This window comes from Pholcus phalangioides, unplaced genomic scaffold (assembly GCF_987345545.1).
Source record: "Pholcus phalangioides strain wild (caught in Gottingen) unplaced genomic scaffold, Ppha-v1.0 ptg000004l_1, whole genome shotgun sequence".
Classification (NCBI taxonomy): domain Eukaryota; kingdom Metazoa; phylum Arthropoda; class Arachnida; order Araneae; family Pholcidae; genus Pholcus; species Pholcus phalangioides.
In genome coordinates, this window is record NW_028301597.1 from 42,963,642 (window position 1) to 42,989,867 (window position 26,226).

Consider the following 26,226-nt stretch of genomic DNA (forward strand, 5'->3'; position numbering starts at 1 on the left):
ATATGAAATTATTTCTTAACTAGCTCCGTTATTTTTTATCATGCGTTTAATTTCGTGTGCATGTGTTATTCATGAAGAGAGAATAAAAGTAATTTTATTCTTTTATTCGCCTCATGGATAACACATGCACGTGAAATAAAACTCATGGTGAAAAATAAAGGAGACAGGAAAGGAATCGTAAACTAGCAATTAACTTAATAAATTGTAGACCGGTTTTTTTAAGGAAAAGGTGTCATCACATCGCCTTAGTATATGAGTATAAAAACACGAGTTAACTCGTGACCGGTGATCAATATATTAATGGAGGAAAACAAGGAATTAGAAATGATATAAATGTGCAAAATAACTCAGTTGACGTTTCTGTACCGGACACTGTGAAGTGTCTTCGAAACAAATTTCAAGATTTTGTTTTTGCCGAAATTCTTTGTTAGAACTGGCGAAATAGTACATTGGTCACCATGATTCTGACCAAAATACTACTCTTAATTTTACCCATATTTGTTTGTGCTAATGACTACGACATTTTCTCAGAATTCTACAGTAGATCGGATGGAATATCTGATATTAATGAACTGCAAACAAAATGGAATGGAATCGAGAACAGGATGAGGAAATTCATATCCCGAGAATCTGGAAGGGTGATATCTATATCGATGGATTCGCACGGCAATATCTCGCTTCCTAATGTATCGCCGGTTTGTTTACGGGATCTTCTGATGACGCTCATGGCCATAAAAAACATGGAAAGATGGGCTTTCGAAAGTAAGCATTGCCTGTTTACTATGTATTATCCCTAAATATATTAGGATAAATCTAATGAACCGAATTCTAACGGATATCTAATTTCAGTGATCGATGCAGCCGGTAAAATCCCCAGTGGGATTCTAAATGGACGCTTGACCAGTATTGGTGATTTCGACGAATGTCTCGCAATACGAGTCAAGGATAAATTCGTAGGAAAATACTGCAACATTGAAATATTACCTCCTGTACCAAAAATACTACCGTTCCACGAGAGTAACGGAAGCAGAATCATTGCTGATCAGTTCACTGCTCCAAATTCTGTGAGTATAGAACGAAGCGAATTTGATGTCGATTATAATTTTGATTTTATATTTTAGTTGAGTCAAATATGAATCTAGAAAAGATTATGTTGATGATCTTAATAATTTGCTTTAACGTTATGAAACATGCAGTTTCAGTTCATTGCTCTAAGACCACCGTGGTTCTCAAGGAAGCATCCAAGATTTTCCAACAATCGCGTCCAATATTCTCTATCGAATTATCCTTTAATTGAACCATTAAATAAACAATTCATCATTAACTGTTAACAATTATTTTAAAACTACATGTATGTTAACAATTATTACATTAATTTAAATATTAATATTTTTTCACCGTTTCACACAATATTTTATCCATTCAACACGTTTAGAATTAGCATTATGTTGATTTGTGTTTGAATTTTATTTCTTCTGCTAGTAATCGACATAGTCAAATGTTCGTTACAAGAAAAAGATTCCGAATGATAGCTGAAAGGAGTCAAAGTACTAAGCAGTATTCTTGACCTGAAGCGGATATCAGTGGGTTGAGGCCGCGGACGTAAGAGCCCCTTAAATTAGAAAAAGGTGTAAAGTTTGGGTTTTTCGGGGCTTTTCAGAAATCGGAGCCTCGGGCACGAGCCCGGTGCGCCCGCCGTATAATCCGCATCTGTTCTTCACTTTTACGCTATGAATATGAATGAATTTCTATAATTTGTTATGCGTTCAGAGAGAGAAATATTGAGATATTTTTTAAAAAAGTGCAATTCTACTTATTGTTTAAACAACAGGTTTTTTTTCTGTTTAACCGAAAGAGGAAAGAAGAAAAATGTATTCATATTTGGCGTTGATAAAAGAATATTATAGCAATTTGCACCCTTTGTTTTTGTGTCAAAACGTGTTAAGAATTTTGTGCTTTCCTTTATTTCTTTCATTTTCTTTTTTCGTTGGTTTCTTTCTTTGGTAAAGAATATTAAAAAAAAAAAAAACAATCTTTGTGAATAACATTTCCATATATACACACACAATTTCTAAAAAAGATAGTTTTTCGAATCTTCAAATTTTCAAAGAGAAAATGAAAATTAGATAGAATAAGAAGGGAAACTCAAACCAAATTAAATTATAAATATAGTAGATCAGAAATTAAAATCTTTCTCACGTGATATGAAATGATTCTATTTATATATTTTATTTAAATATATTTCCATTGATATCATCTATTTTATTATTTACTTTGATTATATATTTCAATATTTACTTTATCTATTTCAATATTTACTTTATCTATTTCAATATTTACTTTGATTATCTATTTCAATATTTCCACTGATTATTTCCTATGATTTGAATGATTTCCCATTTTGTTGCAGTTCATCGGATCGTTGTTAAAATCATACGAATTCAGTTTGAATTATTTTTCTATCGGAACGGCAGTATGCATACCTTCAACATGCATGAAACAGGATGTTGAAAACATTGGCGCAAGCAGTAAGTTCTTTTAGCTTATGTCAGGTTTTTTAATATCATAACGGTAATGTGTTTGCGCGTATTGTGTTTCGCTAAATTAAAAACTAAGATTTTTCCCCAACTTATATATTTCGTATACACAAAGTTGCATTTTTACTAGTTCAAAGTAACTATTATATCGGAAATACTGTATAATTACATAGTGAAATATAAGAACTGAGTAGTCATTATAATGAGTTCACCTAACACACAATTATGATATGTAGTATTTCTAAAAAGATTGTAGACATGTTAAGAAAGCACTGAATTTATCCATATTTTCTCCAGTTCTGAACCCATTGAACAGTGGCATTAAGATGAAAGTACACTCATGTCAAACTAAAGAAGATGGACGAATGAAAGTATTTTTTCCCGAAATAATATCTATGTAAGTATACTTCAATTCATAACAATGTGAGAATCGTATCAACTTTTGGGAACTCATTCTGATAAACACTTTGCCCTTTTCATGGGGGTTCCGAAAAATAATTTGATGAGAAATAAAATGATAACACTGCTCAACACTTATTTTGTTCTCAAAGATTTTTCAGTGAGTTTAGGGTGATTTTGGGACGCTGGTTTCGAATCTGGCATTGGTTTTGTCGGATCGGCTCGAGTTTTTGAGATAAAGTGAACGTTAAATTTCAATTTTAATACATAAGCAGCATACAAATCACATTCTAAGTGTGCGAAATGTAAATCGATAACAAACTTAAAAACAAAAATAAAGACCACTCGTGTCTGATCATGATATAAATGTAATAATACATTGAATAAATTTAGACAATAAATATGAAAAAGCAGAAAGTGAAAATTCGACCCTAAAATTAGTGGCTGCTGATTACATTGAAATGTTGGGAGAAGGCATTATCTCAAAAACTATATCCAATTCGGAAAAACAAACACCAGTCTTAAAATCAACAACCCCATTTTAAACCATTAACCCTAAAACCGTTAAAATTTCATTGGCAACTTGAATATACATGTTTTTTTAGCAGTATAATTATTAATTTAACGAAATTCATTCACGTATAGGTTATGCAATCATTAGCTGTGCAGTGAACCAGCAGGATCTTGGCTGTGTTCAGAATTTAATGTTTTACAGCTATTTAAATAAAAAAAAATGAAATTTTTGTAAAAATTCGCGTATTATTTCACGAAAACTGCCATATCTCAGAAAATATTTTGTGTACCTCAAAAAGATTAGTTCATTGCACAGATAACAGTCATAGCAATACACGGTACCAAAACTGTTCGAATATAATTATGCTGTAGTTTTTTTCCAGTGTACAATGTCTGGCGTAAGTGCTGAAAATAAGCTAATGATAGCATAATATAAAACATCTCGAGAAATTATAGAAGTATTTCAGAAATTTCACTGGATTTCCTTGTTTTATATACAGTATTATGATTAAAATCACACGTTTTGTAAAAACACTATTAAACAAAAGTGCCCGCACGTAGTCATTTGCCTGAAAATAACTTTTTGGCAATGGAATTTTTGCAGATACAAAGAATAAAATGATGTATGTGATTAGCTATTATATACGCATAGATTTGTGTAATTATCTGTTAAAAATAATATGCTCGAGAACGTCTAATATTCTATATCATAAATACAATTTCAGGGTTGCTCTAGGCATTGCAATAGGACTATCTATCACTGGAACGATCTTGGATATCTACACCAAGAAATCCGAAACAGACAGAAACAGAAGTAAAATATTGTATTGAAGAATTGACTTCATGTTGGAGCTGAAGTTTCATTGAGTTCACATCCAGTTTTTCCAATTACCTGTAAAATTATATCATAAATTCTTTTGTGTTTTCATCAGATGTTTTCCTGGACGTGCTGCTGTGCTTCTCTGTCAAAATTAATGCAGAAAAATTGATGAAGACAGAATCCAGTGAATACATAGGAATGTTCAGAGGAATGAAAGTTATATCGATGTTATGGGTTATCTTGAATCACACATACCTGTTCATTTTACCTCAGACTTACAGTAAGTCATTAAACACTAAACTAATCGGTGATTTCTTTACTAGATAAAACATGGCGCCCATCCTATTCGTGATTATCTTTTTTTTTCTGATAAATGATTGAAACAACGTATCTATGGGAAAGATGATAAAATTTATATGAATATCTGGGAACCCCCTGGACCCTCTCTGACATTCTGTTTCATCATTTACAAGGTTCGATCTTGTATCCGAAGATTGTTGCGAGGTCGATGCTGTTTCAAATTGTGATGAATGGATATTACTCAGTAGAGGCTTTCTTTTTTATGAGGTATGGATATGTCTGGTTATAAATGAAATTGCTGCATAATTCAATTTTTTTCTCTATTTTTGTGAAGTTAATTACACAATGTCATTGAAACTGAAGTATTCGAATTTAATTTTACGTTTCTGTCCTCAGCTCAGTCCTGCTTGTGTACGTTAGAATGAAGTCTAATATCAAAAACATCGGACTATTTAAATACGTTCTCCACAGAGTATGGAGGTAAGAGAGAAAGTCTGTTTCCTTTTTTTCGAAAATCTAAAATTCAAATTATGCAGGGTCACAAACCTTTTGCATGCCCATAATTCATTTAATCTTCAAGTCGCTTGTACTGTATAATCGAAGATGCTTTCGCGAAATTCTTCTTCAGACACTCAGGCCTGATTGGAAAAAAATGGTGTTCATGCATATTCAACGTTTTTCACAAGCATGCACAATTTTTTTGTCGGCCGCACTAGTGTCCAGCGTGCCCTAATACGTTCCAAGTTCGGTCTTCGGTAAGCTGCCCCCTATTGGCAATGACCGTCAAATGTTGAAAGCTAGAAGGTATGTGAAGGCTGTTCGAGGAGAATGATCAGAATTTTACACATTGGTCGAAGAAAACCAACAGTCACAACATGCGTTTGTGTATTAAATTGTTCTGGAATAAAATATTCGCCAAGAATCATTGGGACAAACTAGTGTGTAGCCAGATTATGTCGCTGGTGCTTTATTGCAACAGGAAGATGCAAACATTTAAAGCAAATATTTTCGAATCCCTATATGACTAGACTGGACATGAGTGTGGCCCTGGCTTTAGACACCAGGCGGTTCAAGTATGCTTGCACAAGAACCAGTTGGTACATCACTTGGAACACTTCGAGTTCGGAGATGATGCGCTGGTTTTGGCTGCCTATGTCCTTGTGCACGGAAGAAAACACCAACAAAATGCACCAACACCAAGCAAACAGAGCATGAAGACTGGTTTAAGCTTGCATGAGCTACCTGCATGGTATACACTTTCAGTTTCGCTTGTGCAACCGTGACTTGTACAAGTATGCATAATCAAAGTTAATTCAATCTTCAAGCCGCTTCTATAATCAAAGTGATTGCGCGAAATTTTTGTTCATACGCTCAAGCATGCTTGCAAAAAGAGATTGAACATACTTGCTTGTCAACCTTGCAGTTACGAATGTAGCTGCCTTTAGATCTGAATCGTCGCTGAATACAACAAAACTAAAACAGATACCCGCTAGCATAAGGCTGAAAATATTTCATTGAGAAAAATAAGTGAAATGGAAATCATGAGGACAGAAAAATACGAAAGTGACCAATTCTCACCAAAAAATGTTGCCAAACGGGAGAAAAATTGCGATTTATGGGTAAAATTGCTATAGGGAAATGTCAATAAGCGGATAAGGAAGAGATACTGAAAATCGCAGTGCATTGTGAAATATATAAGAGTAGATAAACTTTCAAGATTCATTGAAAGACTGGTTATTTGTAGAGATGAAGATTACAAGGAAGAAAATTCATCACTGCCCCCACGGGGACTCGAACCCCGGTCTCTCGCTTGCCGGACGAGTGCTCCACCATATAAGCTAAGGAAGCAGATAGAATATTTAAACCTTGGAGAGTATATCTATATACGCTGAAAGGCTCCGTACATGGGCGACACTTAGATGGTAGAGCACTCGAGAGACCGGGGTTCGAGTCCCCGTGGGAACAGTGATGAATTTTCTTCCTGGTAATCTTCACCTCCACAAATAACCAGTCTTTCAATGAATCTTGCATTAACAATTGGAGAGGACATTTCTATACAGATAAACTTTGTCTTATAAAACTGAGAATATCACCAATGAATGAGGAAAATACAAAACTCCTAATGCATTTCAACGAGCTGTGGTTGTCCCTTCGGAGGATAAAAATATCATGCTGTTATCTTTATCCTGATATCTTAATCCGACAAACTGATGCCAACGAACTTGGATTGGTTATTAAATCTTAACTCTCGGTTGCTCATCGGGAAGCAAAATATAAGTCTGTCGAAATCAAACGTTGTGACCAGAATGAGGTTGAGCAAGCACCTTCTAGAGATAGAAGGCCTCCGCATTCTGCTTGAGACGTCAGTAAGTAGTCCATTTTCCCTCAGAATATTTAGGGGAAAAAAATTCCCTACTCGTGCTAGTATCATCGTTGCGAGGAAAAGAAATGATCGAGCTCAGAATTGGTGATTTCTATGCCCCACATCCAATCACTATGCGGTATTTGTGAGCCAATCAGGAAGATTCTACGCCAAAATAAGAAAGAAACAAAATATTATGTTGTGTTTCAAAATTTGGCAAACTTGCTAGGTATAGTCTGAATGGCGTTTATTGCAAACAGTGCAGAAGCCTGTGCTGGTGAGTGTAAGTCTAATTAGCCTATTGAAACGCCCTGATTGTGGAAATGAAGCTATCCGATTGGCCTATTCAAATTTTCTTACAATTCTCGCTGAATTGTATGAATTTAAGCCTTGGCGCTGCGATCAATGGCGTTGATTTTTTGTCTTTTACAAATTTATTTTTGAAGATACGAATATATCTGCTTTCGTAGAAATCTAAATCCACCCTGAGTATTTGCATTATTCGTCGGTGATTTTTTGAGCATTAAAATATATTCTACGAAAGGAACATGTGAACATGACAAGAGATGAATATTTCCGTTATAATTATCCAGATATAATCATGGTTTAATTTAAGAATTTTCATCCTCGATTTCAACGGGAAGGGGGACGGGGAATTCAAGTAAACTTCACATTGAAAACGGGAAAACAAAACGCGAAATTTCTGCGAAAGGAGTCAGGACACTGTCAAAAATGATTATCACCAACTTTGAAAATTATTTTCCGTAATTCCGTACACAAAGTGGATCGAGTTTTAATTACTTGTGACAAATATATGGGGAATTGAAGCAAATTTAAATATCTGGAATTTAATTTAAATTTGCCTCTCCCCCCCCCCCCCCCCGTGATTTTTTTTTCTGTCACTACAGCAAATTTCGTTTTTTACAGTTGTAGATTTATAAAAGAAATAACGTATTGTGATTTCAGACTATTGCCACCAGTGCTGTTTATAATGGCCTTAGTTGTAGTGATGAGACACTTGAATTCTGGTCCTTTCTGGAATGAAACTTACGTGCATATGGCTGAGAAATGCCAAGATTACTGGTGGCAAAATGTGATCTTTATCAACAACTACGTAGACAGGCGTAAGAGGGTAGGTCAAAATATAATTACCACAATACTTCTAATTCAAATGAAATTCAAATATTTCAAACTGTATGTTTGTAAATTCATGCTTACTCATTAAGTTCCCACATTACATAAATAAAGTGCTCTCAAAAAGTATCACTCTACAGTCGAATCCCGTTATAACGAACTCCAAGAGACCAGAGAAATCACTTCGTTATAACGAAATTTCGTTATAAAGGAATTCTAGGTTTTTTTGCATTATTCCTATGTAAACTTATCTGAGGGATTAGAAACGCCTTCGTTGAAACGAGATTTTCGTTATATCGGTATTCGTTAAAACGGGATTGGACTGTATAACCATTTAGTGGGTAGCATTTAACAACGCGTTTGTCGTGGCGTTAGTTTTAGGATTCCATGCAATAATTATATCAACAATTATTTCTATCCCGATTCGCATCATGGATTATCGCGATCCACTGTCGTTCTAAAAAGAGTCGAATGGCTTCTTAGACTCCTTTCTACCAAGTATTGGGATGCAAATGTCTGTTTTCTGCACACTTCCGACTGCTTCTTAGAATTCAAATAGGTGCTTTTCCCCGAAGCCATCAATTCTTACGAGCTTCTCCTATGTGACCATTCTTTATGCCCTAAATTACCCTTTTAATGACTCATTTTCGTCTATTCTAATTTTGACGCTTGTTGTATCACGGAGGCATACATGATGAACAAACATTCCTGAATGTATTAGATATTATACTAGTGGTTTAGCGTCTCGTGATTGGTCGCAATGAACCAATACATTAATTAATCAAAACGAAAAACTGCCCGAAACCATGGAAAAATATTGACAACGTGATAAGGACAATTTACTATTTACAAAACACCTGTATCGGCACTTATGGATGCCGTTATCAAAGTTGAAAATACTGACCACGTTTTTCGTTGAGACGGAATAACTTTGTTTTTCCGAACCTTGATAACAGATGTCGGTGTTTAGTAAGAAGTTATTTGTTCTCATCTCTCTCTCTCTCTCTCAAGTTTTCAATATTTTTGGTTTTCTAAAACCAATACATCACTTGTACGAAAGTACTTGGCGGAATATACATTTGGCGAGGTTGAATGATACTCTTTCTCTCTCTCAGTTCACAATTGATGTATTCAATTAGAAGATGAATCAGATATTAGCTGTTGTGCAGTCAGAAGAGCACAGGGCTCTACTACGAAGGTTGATGGGTTGAACCAGCATTGAGGTTTTTTTTCCCTCCCTTCCATCTCTGTTTTCTGACTATCATTGATTTGATTTTCTTCATGCTAATTTTTTTCATAAAAAGTACTTCTGAAACTGACAAAGAAAGGATATATTTCTTTTTTCAATACAATACAATCTTCTTCAAAGAAAACATATTTTCTTTGAGGAACGAATTTCCCTGATTTTTTTTTCTCAAGTGGTCAGCGCTTACAGTGTTGCATACCTCTTAGTTTCCATTAGAAACCGTGATTTACTGCGAAAAATCAGATCTCCATAAAATTGAGAGATACGAATTTTGCTACTTTTGTACAAAAAAACTTGTTCATCATATAATCTGCACGTGTAAATATCATTCGCCAGCAATGGAATTTCAGGGAATGAAAGAAGTTTTTGGCCATGTTTTGTCATGAATGCTCACATCATCTGATGATAGTGGGAGCATTCACAAAAAGTTGAGAGACGAAATTCTCTAAACGCTCATATCTCAAGAAGTATTCAGAATAAGTATCAGTGGTTTTTGATGTCTGCGGGTAGATCTCGTTAAGGTAAATTTAATGGCACCACTCTTGCTTTAATACCTTTTTTCCGTCTGGCAACCAGGCTCACGGCTCGCTTTCGTAACGAAATTGTTTTATGCTACATCTCGAGAGATTCCCATATTGAATAGAAGCCATTAGTGTTATGTAATGGGAATTTCGCAGACAAATCTGATGATGCCTGTCTGGTTTTAAAATACAATTCCTCTTCTCGTCTAACTAACTAACTAACCGGCTCGATCCATATCCTACGGGATTTCTAACCGTAAAGCCATCACCGGGAAAAATATTTTCAATATGTTTAAAATGCAAAATGAAATAGTACATATGTGCATTCCACACACATTCCACAATTTCCAAACATTCCAAAGATAGTAATACATACAAGCAAAATGAAATAATACATATGTGCATTCCATGTACATTATACCTGAATTCCATTAAGTAGGCTAAAATGTCCAGTATATTTCATTTTATTGCTGATCCCAGTCGAAATAACGGCCTCGTTGGGCATTTTGCCTGTTGTGGCGTTGTATTTGTATAGATCATGGCACTTCCAGCCGAGGAATTCTTTATCCACAGTCTGTGCAGTAGAATATGTGACTTTTTATTTTTGGTGGAGCAGGTTATATATTTATGCAATTAACAGTAGTGATCAATTCTCATTTTGTATCAATTCCAATACTTACTATATTTATCCTACATTTCGCTCCATACATATTCATTTTGATTTCAGTAGTGCATACCATGGTCATGGTACTTGGCAGTAGAAATACATCTTTACCTGTTATCATTCCCTGTGGTATTCACCATTAAAAAGTAAGAAAATACATTTGATTAGGGTGAACTATGATTTATTGCATAAGAGTAGTGCAATGGGCCACTTTTTTTATGTTCAGATGTTTGAAATTTGTGGGTTTATTTCATACAGGAATCCAATACGTGGAGGAATCATCATTGCTCTGCTGATGGTAGCCGGAGTAGCTGCTCAGGTAATCAACCACATCGCTTACAGTCTTCCACCGACAGTGATCACCAGCGCCTCCTGGACACCTGATGATATACTTTATTACCTGCACCATCTATATTACCCATCTCACGTGCATATAACCACATATGCCATTGGACTAGCCGTTGGATTTTTCCTCTACTGGAAACCGCACCTTCGAATTCCAAAAATTATTAATATCTGTGGATGGGCGTTGTCGATTGGTTTAGGGTTGACTCTGGTATACGGCGTTCACACCTGGAACTTTGAAGAGAACAAACCTCCGAGTATGGGCGTATCTGTGCTATACGCATGCGCAAGCAAATTTGTATATACAAGCTGTTTAGCGTGGGTAACCATATCCTGTGTCACTGGAAATTGTGGTGAGTGTGGTCTACGCATTTCTTACCTTAACCCTTTAAAACTATTTTCACTGATAAATAGCATGCTATAAATCACTATTTCATCCCCTTTAGTGTTTCCCAGGGTGGACAATTTCACCCCTTGGTGGGCTGTGGAATTGTCCGGGAGGGGGCGATAAAAGTTACGGATCTAACATAGGATCCTATGGGTACGCTTGAGTTGGGGGTGGGCGAAGAAAGAAAAAAAATTGTGAAGAATGGTCCGATGGAACAAAAGATTTGAGAAACTATGTCCTATAAACATGGGTGGCCAACTGCGGGCCCGTTGCAGGCATGCGGCCAGCGAGAAGATGAAAAACTATTATATTTTTGATATTAGTTTTAAATGACGAAATTATGGTTAAAATATACAAAAAAAATTATTTCTGATTTGACAAAAACAATTTGTATTTTCATCACACAAACACAAAACCTGTTTAAACACATAGGTCACATGATTGATGTCAGAAACCTACTGTGAAAGTTATAGAAGTAGCATTAGCAGAATTTCTTGCGAAATCATCGGAGGTCAGTGATGGCCTCGACGAGCAAATTATTGGTGAAAAAATTTTTTTAACAAAGTTTTACCATTAAAAAGTAAAACTAATGTGCTGTTGTTTATTTTTGAAAACATTTGGTCAGGTGTTTAGCTGGAAAAAACTAGAAAAGAATTGCACGAAAAATTCAAAAAAACAAATTTAAAAATACTAAATTACTTTTTTTTTTATTTGAAAAGCTTTAAATGCTCATAATTTGCCGAAAGAAAAGAAAAATGGATACGTTTTCTTGACAACTAAGAAATTGCAGTCAACAAAATAAATTAAAAAGATTTGGCCAAGAGGTGAGCAACTGCCAACATAAGCTCGAGGATTAAAAAACATCAACCAGAGAGAAAAATCTCAGGAGAAGATTAAGTTCTCGACGTTTGAAAAATCGGGGAAAGATCACCAACACCCTACATTTCTATCGCGAAGTGCTTGGGGAAAGATTCGCAACCACGAAGAAAACAAAGTCCAAAATCCAGCCATCAGTGGAATTTTTTTCTAACACCACACGTAAAGGATCTACTGACTTCGCTGAATCTAATGAGTTGTTAAAAAAAATTCCATGTCTCAACCCCAAAATATTTTCCAAGTCCAGTTTTGCGGAATGGATCTCTCGACTTTTAAAAAACTCTGAAAAAACTCTAATCAGTGATGACAGGCCAGAAGCAGCCCGGTCATCAACAAGCAGACCAAGTTCACCACCGAAGTACTAACTAGTACACGTGCAATCAGGATGACGGGCGGCGGGGGGGGGGGCTCTTTTTTCCTGGAACCGGATGACGATTCCGCAACCTCATCCAACTCAACATATCACATATTCGAGTTCGCAAAGTCCTCCCTGAAGGATATTATACAGTGCTCTTAAAAGAAGGATAAAAGAGCAGTCCTGGACGAATTCTTTATTGAAGACGAAAATATTCTAGTCAAGTAATAGGACTTCGAGCCGAGAGTTTGCCTTTGAAACTTCATTTATTCCAGATATGTTTCTTCTCTGTATTTTTTCTAACTCTAATATATTTTTTATTAATATTAATTATTATCTAATATAATTTCCCGATTTTGATAATATTACATAATATTTATACGTCTTACTGACGTACATTAAATACAGCGTCAGGCTGTTAATTATATAGTGAGTCTATAATCCCACCATCAGCCCCGAGGGCTGGGCATGGGGACACAAAAATTTGAATTCGGTCTGGTAAGGAATTGTAGTCCACGCAGGAGTTCCTATTACGCAGTTTACTTCTGCGCTGATTTTACTGAGGGTTTAAATTTCCTTTGATAATTTTTTGGCTGCAACTGGCAACTTGACTTGAAAACTTTTTTTGGTTTTTTTCGTTTTCGTTTGAAAAAAAAGAAAGGAAAGAAAGAAGAATGATAGGAAAGAGTGATGATAATAACTATATAATCCTGACGTCACATATTCAAACATTGCGAATAAATCAGCCTGATATTTCAAGGAGCTCTAAAGCGTTTGAAAGCCGCTAGTTTAGAAAGAAGGACACATATAGATAGATAGATAGAACCGCTCACAGCCCCGGACTGATGCAAAGCACCTTACTTCCGTTACCTCAAAAGAGGCAGAGTTGTGTCGGAAAAGTTAGCAAAGATTTATAGTGGTGGCTCCCCTTGCCCCGTGCTCGCAAGTTTCGAATTACTCGCGTCGTTCTCCCCATGAAGACAGCCATTAACTCGATGCAACGTACAAGCCGTATTTGACTAAAATGGGTGACTGAATCCAATGACCAGGGAGAAAAATTGCACGTGCGCCCAGTGGCACATAAGGGCCGGAGGCCGCAGCCTGGGATTTCAAAAGAAGGGTGGAAAAGACTTGTGGACAAGAAAAAAGAAAAAGAAGCTGGCATGTTGAAGTGGGAGAGATTTGAGAATGGTCTAAATACACAATGCATACAAATTACATATATACAGCGCCTCGACTGTGACGGGAAACGAAGAAACAAAGCCTCCGTCCACAGCGCTGAACAGTGTGTTCTGCTCGCTCTTCCCCTTACAGAACATGCAATATATACACACACAGAATACACACATAGCCCGCACTGCGACGGGAACAATCAAACAGAGCCTCCGTTGACAGTGCTGGGCATTCACATTTGAATTACATGCATACATTATTTACTTTACAAAAATTTCCCTTTTTTATACTATTGGGAATGCACATAAACATTACTATGAAGGTAGTATTGGGTACAAATATCACCCTGAGCTCATACAAATATATATTCAAGGTTACAAAATTACTATCATACTATAAAAGTGCGGCGGGAACAATCAAACACAACCCCCGTTCACAGTGCTGGGTGGCAGCGATCACATTTGAATTTCTCATACATATATTTACATAATATATTTATATAATATACACTATTTACATAATATAAATTTCCATTTTTATATAATTGTTGATACACATAAACATTACTATGTGCGTCACATATATTCTAAACAAATGCCATAATGAGCTCATACAAATATTCAATTACTAAACCACCATCATACTATGAAATTGTATATACAAAAACATTCATAATTTGTACAGGGTGTATTACTAAAATATTATAGTTTAGCAGCGTATATAAGTGCGTCCCTCTATGTTGAATCTGCATCTGTTTCAGATTCTACTTCCGAATCATTAGTGGATTGTTCCCTGCTTTCAGTTATTATCAAAATAGTTTCTTTATTATTCATCAAATAGCCCAAGACTTGTTGTAGTTTTCTCGTTGCAGATCTTTGCAAAATAATTTTCCGTTTCCACAAGATCTCTCTTCCGCTCGGCGGCGCCTCCAAATGGTATCCCTTTGTGTACTCACACTGTGTCACATAGTGTATCACGCTTCCCGGATGGCCGCATCTACACGTGCTGGTCTGGCTGATTTTGAACCTTTGCATGTATTCACCGAATGGACCGTGTTCTGTGAGGAACATTATTATTTCTCTCGGCATGACTTCTTTCATTTTACCCACTTTTGGTATAACGTCGAAGACCTTTCTTCCAGTTGTGCATATTTGCCAATGGTGTTGCCATTTCTCTGACGCTTCTTTCGAGAGCAGATTTTTAATGTAGGATGCCGGCAATTTCATTAGGTGGTTTTCATGTTGATGTTTTGTAGCCTCTTTTGCGAATTTATCCGCCATTTCATTCCCTTCAATGCCCACATGAGCTTTTACCCACCGTATTGTAATCTTCCTGTTGTCCATCAGTATTTTTCTAATGTCATGCACTAGGCTATGAGGGGATTCTACGTCTCGTATTGCCTGTATACATGACATGCTGTCTGTGTTTATAGTTGATTTCTCTGCAAAATGGTTTGCATAATTGACCGCCATCCAGATTGCGTATAACTCTGCTTGGAATACAGTGTTGTTATTGAGCAATCGGCAGTTCCATTTGTCCGTTACTTCACCCATGTATATACTGACGTAGGCGGCCCCTACACCGTCCACGGTCTTTGAACCATCTGTGAAAATAATTCGATTTGTTGATTCTTCTGCATCTGTAGTCAAGACCTGTGTTGGCAAAATATCTTTCACCGGGTGATACGTCCATGGTGGATGTTTATGCTCTACATCTGTAGGAAGATATGTTACATTGTTTATTTTAATCTCACGCTTTAGCCTTAAATTTGCTTTCTGTACTTCGTTGTCCAAAAGTACATGTAGTGGGGGATTGTTAGTTAATACTTGTAAAGCACTGTTTGGTGTTGTGGAAAAGGCTCCAGTGATGAATAGCAGGAATTTTCTTTGAAGAGAGTCTACTTTTGTTCTTAACTGTTGTTTGGGATCACCGAACCATGCGATGGCACCATATGCTATAATGCGGATGGCGACAACTTTATAAAGCGTATTTCTAATTCTTGTATTAATGCCCCATGCAGGACCAGCCATTCTTTTAAAATTTTGTAAGCATTTCTGTGTTTTCGTGATCAGATAATTCACATGTTTGAACCATGTCAGGTTTCTATCAAACATTATTCCTAAATATCTGATGTTCATATTGTGTCTTATTGGATTGTTTCGCAGTCTAATGGTTGGTCTTCCCTTTTTGTGAGAAATCCACAAGTAATTTGATTTGGAGAATTCGATCTCTAAATTATTTTTCATGAGCCAAGTATCCAATAATACCATTGCTGCTTTTGCGTGCTCAGTGACCTTGCGGATTGTAGAATCACCAATTACCATAGCAATATCATCCGCATACACTTGAATTTTTATATTTTCAGGCCAGTTTTTTGTGAGTAAGTCATTTATGACAAGGTTCCACAGCATCGGCCCACTACAGGAACCTTGAGGGCACCCTTTCGTTTGAACTATAGTGGCCTCGCCCTCATCTGTAAAAAGGGATATGTGTCTTTCTCTGATTGCATCAATCATTGTTCTTCTCACATTGTCCGGCATTGAGATGTTGAGAAGTTGTTTTACTATTGTTTTATGTGAAATGTTATTGAAGGCTCCCTTAATATCTACTGATATTAGGGCAACATCTTGTTTTTGGCTCTTAAATGTTTGTATGCTGTCATGAATCTTTGAGAGTGCTGTCTCAGTCGAGAATCCTCTTCTAAATCCATGTTGTTTATCGCTGATCCACTTCGTTTTCTCGATGTAGTAGTTGATCCTTTGTGTCAGCAACGTTTCGAGAATTTTGCCCACTGTGTTTAGAAGAACTATTGGACGGTATGAGTTGATATTGTTCGGATCTTTTCCTGGTTTTAGAAATAGTATCAGTTGCCCTTTCTTGAATGCTGTAGGGAAAATATTGAAGCTGAGGCATTTATTGAATAGAGTCAGGAAAAAGAATTTGTGGAAAGCATGTATACTTTTAATCAATGCGTTTGTTATTCCATCAGGACCGGGAGCTTTTTTCACATTTAGTTTATCAATTGATCTATTAATTTCTTGAATTGAGAAAGGTGGATCGTTTCTAGTATCAGTATTCTGTGTATTTCTTGACTGCCATACAGTATTTTCGTTTCCCCCATTATTTTGGGGAAAAATTTCTTCTAAAATGTTTTGGGCAGCTTGCAAAGATGTTGTTGGATGATCAGGATTTACGAGGAATGTTTGTGGAGGAAATGAACTTGTATTTGTGACAGTCTTGTACGCTTTCCCAAAAGGCTCCGTCGCTTTTTCACAAAACTTCATCCAGCCTTCTTTTTTTGCACTGTTGACTTTCTTTTTGTATAATGCAATTTCTTTTCGATATAATTGCTTTAACCTTATTTGATTGTCCGGATCCTTTTCTCTTTCACACCTCCTCTTTAGTGCTCTCAGACGTTTCCTTTCTAACGTTAGTTCATCATTCCACCATGCGAGGTTTTGAATTGGTGAAGGTTTTACTTTTGGAAATGTCTGCTCACACATGTTAGTAATATATGCCATTAGTTCCTGGCATATTCGTTGGAGGGTTGTCTTGTCTTGACATTTCCTTAAATTGTATTGTATTGTTTTAATTACGCTTCTTGTTTTCAAGTTGAAAACCTTTAGCTTCCTCACTGTTATTTTATATCGTCGTTGTGGCTTTTGGCAAATAGTCGCATTTGTTTGTATATAAATGTATTTATGTCCGCTGAGCGTCACTTTCTCGTCAACTTTCCAAGATGTATTCAGAAGTGTTGCATGCGAGTTCGTAATAGTCACATCCGGCCATCCTTTCCCATAATCCGTCTCGAAGGTGGGAGGAGAATTACTATGGTTGAGGAAATATAAATTGTTCCTATTAGAATAATCAATGAGCTTATTTCCTCTAGTATCTGTTCTATGGTCTCCCCAAAGCGGGTGATGACTATTGAGGTCACCGCACAACAATAGGTTCGCTTGTGTGGCCAGTTTCAATAGTTGGTCCATTTCTTTGAGAACATTCTCAACACAATCTTTCGGTGAAGAGTACGCACTAGCTAATATTAGATCATGTTGAGGCTGTGAGATTCTAATCGATGTGATGTTGTTGCTCGTATGATATGTCATAGGGTGAATGTCTGGATTGAGTACCAGGATTGCCGCCTTTCCATCTCTGGACATCCATCTTTTCCATCTTTTCGGAAATCCAAGCAGTGGCTTCCCTGGTATTCCTGGCTCCTGTAAAGCAATTATGTCAATCTTGTCCTTGATTGCTGTCTCTATGAGCAAGTTTATTGCCGCTCTAGTTCGATCTACATTTATTTGTAGTATTTTGAGATTGCCCATTGAAGATGGTGTCGTTGAATAACATTGAATTTGCTCTTTTCGACTTAATCTTGGGTGCTTTTCCCGTCTGTTATTTTGACATGTTATCCGGGAGTTGGCTATTGCATCCTTAAGGTTATCTTGAGGCATTGTATATCAAAAATGAAATATTAAAATAGTTATCTATTATACCTGACTTATATGAGTAGGAAAACGATATGTTGTCTTGTTATCAATTTTTCAAGTGTAACTTCAACTTGAAATTGTTCGCGACTGCCGAACTTATGACCTTTGCAGCCGACGAGTCTGTACATATCAAAGTAATTTGACCTTTATGTTCATCTATACTAGCAATGAACTCCTGTAGATTGCTATATTTTAACTGTTCTTCTAAGTCATTCATTACTTGTTTAACCTCCTTTTGGTCAATAGCGTTGAATGTCAGTTTAGATTCATTGTTATCAGCATCCTTATACACGGTATTACAAGCTCTTGTGATTGGATTTTTCTTGTTAGCACAAGAGATTCCTGCATATGTAGTATGGCTGCTACGAATTTCACTATGATTCTTAAGATGGCAACGATTGTAGAAAACCAAGCCGGATCCAAATCTGAATGTCGAAGAGGCCTCTCCCTTACAGCTCTGTTCCTCGGATTCATAGACAATATCACCCAAGAGGTTTGAATTTTTCTGATACATTGCTGTTTTTTTGTTATTGAAAGTACGTCCAAAGTTCTTGTTATTTGAAGTTTTAACCCCTTCATATGTTTGCGGTTGAAGTCGGTGCTGTTTAAAAGCATCGGCCCCTGGGCACACAACATATATGTACTGCCGGAGGCTTCGGTTGTTGAGTATAAATCTTTGGATGTTTTTACAGTCTTCTTTAGTGTAACAATCAACTGCCGTACCATTTCTAATGTGTCTGATGTTGTGAATTTTTTTCTCAAATTTTTTGATAATAATTTGGTTGTTACTGTTAGTTCGATGTGATTGAGCCAATCTGTTCTTGTATAACAGCACTGAATATATTTGCCGATTCTTGTTTTTCCTCTGCTGCTTCTTCCTGTAGCTGACTTCTTGGAAAGGATTTTCTGTATTTGAAGAGAGCTCGTCAACTATGATATAGGAAGATGGACTGTCATTTAATTCATCTACATGATTTGATATTATAGAGTCCTTTTGTTGAGGAGGGGAAGATATGGGAATTGATATCTGTGTGATTTTTTCAGAATTAGTCAAAACGGGCAAATTCTTCTCTGCCGATTTTCTCGCAGTTCCATGTTGTTTTTCAAGGCGTTGTCCTTGTAGTGATGGGGAGTCTGTTTGTGTCAAACCACTGAGTTCTTGTTTTACAGTCTCTTCAATCCATTCCACAATAGAATCTATCATAGAGTTGGTTTTTTCCAGTGACGCTGCAGGGGGGTTGTAATTGTTGCTTAACCACTGTTCAAGTCTTGTGCGAGTTTCAACTCCAGAGATGCAGGTGTTGACAGCTTTAATACTAGTTGCAGTGTTAATTGATGTGGTTGCAGATGGAGAAAATATAACCTTCTCTGATTGTCGCAGATCATGCGATACTTCTGGAATGTTGGTGTTGACTCCAGCCTCTCTGTGTTTTTTTTTAGCGACATCTCTTTGTGGTTTCGGAGGTTGTTGTGGTGCTCTGTTGCACATCTCACCCATTTTGCTAATCTGCTGTTGGAGAATTGTTTCAATCTGTGGTTGAGCTGAGAGATGGTCTTGATGCGACTGAGTAAAAGAATGTTGTGTAGTCGAAGTGAGTGTTAGTTCCTGAGGAGAAGATATTTCTGTTTGGCAGAAGTTGTCCCTAGTAGATTTGAGGATGTTGTCTGCCCAGATATTGATTGCATCAATTATTTTATTGCTTCTTTTGCGTTGTTTAGCGGGAATGTAGAACCCTACATTTCCTCTGCCATTATCACTTGTATAGGAGTTCAAAATTTCCCGAAGCTCCTCCAGGAGTACTTGTACATTTGGTTGGAGTGTTTTATGTGCTGAAAAATCAGTTGAGATTGAAGTATTGGCACCCATCGTTTTTTGTGCATATACTTGATGACCGTTGAGTTTGGGTATGACTTGAGATGAAGCTTGTTGAGAAGGTAAGGTTACAGAATTATTTGTACTCAAATTATCACTGGATTGCATTTCTGTTATCAAACTGGGCTTGAGGAGATCCTCAGAACCTCCTTGACCCCTAGATATGGCAAGGTTCTTGTCTTTTTCCTTAAGTCTTGATGAACTTCGTCTGACAGGTTTTTCAGCTGATTTGGGTGTTTCTAACCGACGAGAAGTGTTTTTTGTATTCTTGTTCCGACAGCAAATTTTGTCTTCACATTGAGTTTGTTTTTTGACCCTTATCTCAAGGTTCTCTTTCTTTTTCTTGGAGGTTTTTAAACTTTCTGTTTCTTGGGAAATGTTCATATTGTCAGTATTGTGCTCCTCACTTCTTTTCTTAATTTGAGACTTGACGTTTTGTTTACCAGACCTTTTATTTTTTTTTACACTATTATAACTTTTGGAATTTTTATGCGAAGAGAGATTCTGTACTTCTGCTGACTTTTCTTGTAAGAAAAAATGGCTTTTATCAAGTTTCTCTTTCTTGAAGTCTAAATAGTCAAGCGTTGTCTGAAGTTCCTTGTCGTTCCCGGTGCAATCACTTCCCTCTGGTAGAGAATCCAAATAACTGCCTTCATCCCATGATTCAATTGATGAGTCCATTATTTTCGAACTAAAGTGATTTGGTTGTTGGACCGTCGATGTATTTAATGAGAGAGAAGTTCCTTTCGAGTGAGATTCAGGGTCACAAGATATGTCAGTATTTAGTTTACCAAGCAGTTTGCGCCCGCAAGAAAGTGGTGTGTTTGACAGACCCAACTGACTTTGGGAATCATTGTAATTGAGATCATCAACAGAGAGTAGTGTCTTTGATTCACTGCCCTGTTCCTGTTCCCCGGAATTACTCGTCCTTTCTTCTACAGAGAAAATCTGTAGGTCATGTAGAGTGTTATTATTCAATACCATTGAGGGTTCAGTTTTCGTTTCCATTGTTTCAAGATCTATGTTTTGTGTCTTTTCTGTCAATGGGATTTTCACTGCTACTTGACTTGTAAATTTAATCGGTCCATTATAGGCATCAGTTGCTCGAAAGACTTTCCTCTGACATTCTGAATCTTCTATGCTGAACTTGAGCGAGTCTTGCTTTTCTGGTTGTTCATTATGCACAAATGAAGATGTTTTCTGTATGTTGAAAATACCAATTTTATGTTTCCGTTTTATCTGCTCTGCTTTATTCGAAATTGATGTTTGTGGGTAGCAGGAATTCAGTTTGTAGACTACGTCTGACGTTGACGACGAAGATGAGAGGGAGCCAATCGATGAGTTTGACGACGAGATTGAGACATCTGAGTTTTCCGATGTTGCTAAACGGGAGCTAATACTGAAGGTTTCATTGAAAGACCTGGCCAAATTTTTAAAGACTTTGTGAATTTTGGAGGTTTTCTTGTTGATTCGATTATCTCTCTGTTCTTTTTTCTTTTTATCCGGTTCATTGTGCTCGCTTCTCTCAAGATCTAGTATTGGACTTGTCGTGTTTGTGTCCGTATGGAATGGGTGATCTGTGCAGTCTGGTTGATTTGAAGTTCCCACAAGGGTTTCTTTTTTGTCCATGTTTGAATCAAAAGCTGGGGTCCCTATAGGTGTCTTATTTGACTTATCCATAGTCTGTACAAAACTATTAACGCCACTACCAATTATGAAGAATATTAACACGAGAAATTTATGCGTGACCTGACTGAATGGTCACCAAATCAAATCCGTTCACAAAAACTATATAAAAATGTTCTCACAATGTAAATTCAGTACAAAACTATTAACACCACTACCAATAAAAAGAACGCCAACACATGAGAAACATGTATGCGACCCGACTAAATGGTCACCAAATGAAATTCGTTCACAAATATTATGAAAAATGTTCAAAAATGTAAACTCAGCACAAAACTATTAACACCATTACCAATTATAAAGAATAACCACTCATGAAAAACATGTATGCGACCCGACTGAATGGCCACCCAATGAAATTCGTTCACAAAAAATTATATTAAAATGTTCAGAAATGTAAATTCAGTACGAAACTATTAACGCCACTACAAATTATGAAGAACACCAATACATGAGAAACATGTGCGACCCGACTGAATGGTCACCAATGAAATTCGTTCGCAAAAAATTATAGTATAATGTTTGTCAAAAAACTTTTACCATGGCAAAAGAAAGTCAGTTAAAGAAACAATTCAGGACTTCAAATACCAAACATGGCTAAATGCAGTGAAAAGTCCAACAACCATTTACATGTATAATAAAACTTGTCACCTGGTTCGAAAATGGTGAGTCATACACACAACGCTGGATTCCTTTTTAAAAAAATCATATCTCACCAATTATAAGAGTTATAGCAACGATTAACAGGTTGAATTATTGCAAATGTTCTGGTTGATAATCTCTGCTATCAAGTTACGAAAATCACTCACCCCTATCATGTCTACTTGATCTTTAAATGTAGTTTAGAAAACCGCTTGAAAACCATTGAAGTTTATATCCGGAGTTTGTAATCATACCATCCACTTCGAACTAATTGGAATGTTTGAACGATCTTCATACCGTTTTGAAGCTGACATTCCCGCCGACAAATCAGATGAAAAATTTACACCGATCATCACTGAAAATTTTCAGTCATTGATAGCGTAAGATGATAACCGTCGCCCGTTGATCACGACTGCACCGATATAGCACGCGTGGCATTAACAATATCCAAATTTTTTTCCTACATCACACCACCACACAACTCCACATATGTGAACCCCCACTCCTACACTAAATAAACAATAATTACGCATTTACGGCCTGCCATAACCTAATATTCACGTTTTAAAACAAAATTTTAACGGAGCACGAAAATAAACAAACTGCCTCCATTGTGACTTGACTGGACTCAAAACAAGGACACATATAGGAAGTAATCTTCACACTCCAGAAAGTTTCTTAATTTTGAAAAGACCCATGCATATTGGGTCTGAAGCAACAAAGGAAAATTCTTAACATGAACACTTTCCCCCTCCCCCCCTTAAGATTCGACTAGGCTCCTCGGTGGCCTGAATGAGGCCAGCTATAGACGATAATCAAATTTAACTAAACAATAACCCTATAAATACAGTCGAATTCCGTTTTAACGACTACCGTTACAGCGAAAATCTCGTTTTAACGAAACCTTTTCTAATCCTTTTTCTCCAGACTCTTGGAGTTCGTTAAAACGGGATTCGACTGTATTGTGTCAAAATATGCTTGCGACAATACAAAACTATAATACAGCAAAAGAGCAAAACGAAAGGCTGTAACTTTATTCTAAAGGTGTCCAAAAACCACTAGGCTTTATTAATTGTCAAAAAATTTAAGTTTCGGACACCAATCCATTATTAATTCCATAGTCTTTATTTTCTAGTGTTAAAAAAATTGATATTTTTTCACAGGTTTTATCAACTCTCTGCTAAGCTGGAAAGTATTCGCTTCACTGAGTCGTCTCACCTTTTCTGCTTACTTGGTACATCCTTTAATACAGTACTTTTACACGGGCAGTTTGAGGATGCACTTAGATCTCAATGAAAAATCTATGGTACGAACGAATTTCGGATTAATATTTGAATTCAGTATTTTTTTGAAGCTAAATTCTCTCAATATCGTACATAAGAATAACATGCTTGAATTTTAAGCTTTATTTTCGTTGAATGTTCCACTTCCAGGTGTACTTATACTTGGCCTATGTGTTTGCTTCATTTCTTGCCGCTTTCGTGTTCACGCTGATCTTCGAATCACCTTTCATTGCATTGGAAAAAGTTATTTTCAAGAGTAGAAGACCGCCGAAAATAGAAACGGGATCCATTCTCCCTGTAAGCGACGACAAACCTAATTCATATAAATCTCACGGCAAATCTGATGATTTCTACGATGAGCTGAAGGGTAATGTATTGAAAATATGAAATGTTACGGATCTGAATGTGCATTTACGACCATGTATCAATCAAGAAACATCTGAGAAATGGATTTACATTGAACTTGCGATTAATTTAAATAAATTTTCATCACAATTTTTTGGAGATCGCTCACTCGTAGCCGATAGGAAACCACTGATTAAAAAAGGGGGGGGGGTCGTGTAAACTTCATGGAAATATACGTAGGCCTACAGCGTGTCTATATTATAATATGTTCATGGCGATCCGTATAAGTACCTGAAAAGTAAAACTTCAATTATTTGAATCATTGATAGACAGTAGCACGATGTGGGTTATCACAGAAATGTATAGAAGGATATGGTAGTTGTTTTGATGAAAAAATATTTTTACTCAATTTCCTGAGGAAAAATCAACTGAATGAACGCATTAGAATTTATTTGTGTTTGTACTACTTTGTGTTTCAAGAAATGTGTCTGAAAAATGTAAAAAATTCCACAATTAATCCTAAAATTGAAAAAAAAGGTATCAGTAAAAACACTGAAACTAAACTCGTATGACTATTTCATTTCTGTAAAAGAAATTATTTCTATATCAGAAATGTGAAAATTAAATTTTCATAATTTAATTTTTAATAAAATTTGAATTTTTGTCTATTTCACCTGTTTTAAAATAACTATGCAGAAGACTCGATAATCCGGCCCGTCCAGTAATCATGTGATCCGATGCTTGTAGTGACAAGATAAAACGTAATGAAAACTTAACGATTTAATATACGAAAAAAACATAACGAGAAGGATGACACGTGTATACAAATCGGTGGTACAATTTCAACTGACATTTTTTCTTTTTTTTACTATCACCAGGAGCGTGAGGAGGGTGCGCCATCTATACAGATAAGAATGCACTACACATGCGTTTTTTCTTCAAGCACAAAAGAGGGAAACATGTCACTGCATGTGTCGGTGAGCAGAAGCTTATACAGTGTACGCCTCTAAACGTGATCACATCGGGTTTTTCGAGGTTTCCGATAATAATAACCGATTGCAACTATATCCGAAAGAAATCCAAAAACAAATACGATGACCATACCCCCAGTTCGAACGGTTCGTATGAAAACACGGGGGGACTCTTCGGTGTTTCTCATTTTTCCACACAACTGGTTGGAAAATGTTCAATAGTGCCACTTTCGTTAGGGGTCATTCAAGTATTACTTCAGCATCGGGGGGTTCGGATTTGCTGACTTTCGATGATAAGGGGGAAGGGGGGTTTGAAGGTTGGTTACGTCATCAACCACCCCTTTTTGAAGATATGAAAATCTGCTTACGTAATACTTGAATGGCCCCTTACCCATATCGTTTTAAAACAAGGTAATTTTTGATTACAGTTAAACTCCCGCGTTTATCATTATTATTAAGCCATTGATGAGGAGTCTTATGTCTTATGTGTCTTACGAATTACGATAATTTTTTCGAGTACGATATGTTCTATAGGTAACCTGAGAAAGTCTTTCTGCCGAGAACTTTGAATCTGAAAATAAATTACCTTTTGGGTGAAATAATACACACAGGGAAAAACGTAAGTAAACTCAAAATGTGTGCGTAAATAGAACAACGAAAAGACAAATACTCCATAGTAAGAGTTGCTCACTGTTCAATGAAGAGTCAGAAATAATTCATATTAACAGTTAATTGGTCTTCAGATGAAACTGACCAAGAACTAAAGGAGAAGGGGCTTTTCTTGTTACAAAAGTCCAAAAATTCGGCTCCACTATAGGTGGGCCATTTGCAAAGTAAGTTCATGCTTACAGCGGCTACTACTGCCCAAATAGGGAATTGTGAACCGGAAACGATTGTCCCCAAGGAAAGGGTAAACCTTCTGACCTACTACATAATTTTGGTGTTAATAACGATAATTTATCAAGAAAGTCTGGTTCATCCTCAGAAAAGGTTCAAATTGGAATAAAAAAAATTTTGACGGAAAAAAAAAAATCGATAACGTAAACCCTAATTTTTATAACTGCTGACTAATTTTTCCTCATTTCACAATATTGGTCTGTTCCGCAGTTCAAAAAAGTCATAACAATACCAGAATGATAATATTATCAATGATTCTAATAAGCGGCGTCTACTGTATTATTCAGCCTTTCTTCCAGTAATTAAGGCCTTCCAGTTATAAGTACCGATTGAAATTTTATTTTAATCGGTAATAATTTTATTTTTCTATCATCGATAAAAATAAAATTCGCCGTGAAACATTCGA

The 26,226-nt window shown here is 36.4% G+C and overlaps 2 protein-coding genes across 2 annotated transcripts in view; one reads left to right on the plus strand and one right to left on the minus strand.

Annotated features, from left to right (window-relative positions):
• The window catches only part of LOC149087624 (speckle-type POZ protein-like A), a 65,901-nt gene that overhangs the window by 35,085 nt on the left and 4,590 nt on the right, over window positions 1-26,226 (minus strand). The window lies entirely within an intron of this gene.
• Window positions 312-24,478, plus strand: LOC149087626 (nose resistant to fluoxetine protein 6-like). Its single transcript, XM_089231848.1, has 13 exons — window positions 312-762; window positions 850-1,064; window positions 2,411-2,528; window positions 2,835-2,934; window positions 4,175-4,263; window positions 4,382-4,549; window positions 4,743-4,836; window positions 4,966-5,049; window positions 7,898-8,063; window positions 10,563-10,642; window positions 10,755-11,194; window positions 23,488-23,630; window positions 23,758-24,478. Exons 1-13 carry the CDS (start codon window positions 459-461, stop codon window positions 23,992-23,994), a joined length of 2,238 nt encoding a protein of 745 aa, XP_089087974.1. The 5' UTR covers window positions 312-458; the 3' UTR covers window positions 23,995-24,478.

What these genes read in the sequence shown, in the direction of transcription:
- LOC149087626 (XM_089231848.1), top strand. Translation starts at nt 459, where the DNA reads ATGATTCTGACCAAAATACTACTCTTAATTTTACCCATATTTGTTTGT. An exon ending in TGAAAACATTGGCGCAAGCA is followed by an intron (nt 2,529 to 2,834) that starts GTAAGTTCTTTT and finishes TATTTTCTCCAG; the next exon opens with TTCTGAACCCATTGAACAGT. An exon ending in CGAAACAGACAGAAACAGAA is followed by an intron (nt 4,264 to 4,381) that starts GTAAAATATTGT and finishes TGTTTTCATCAG; the next exon opens with ATGTTTTCCTGGACGTGCTG.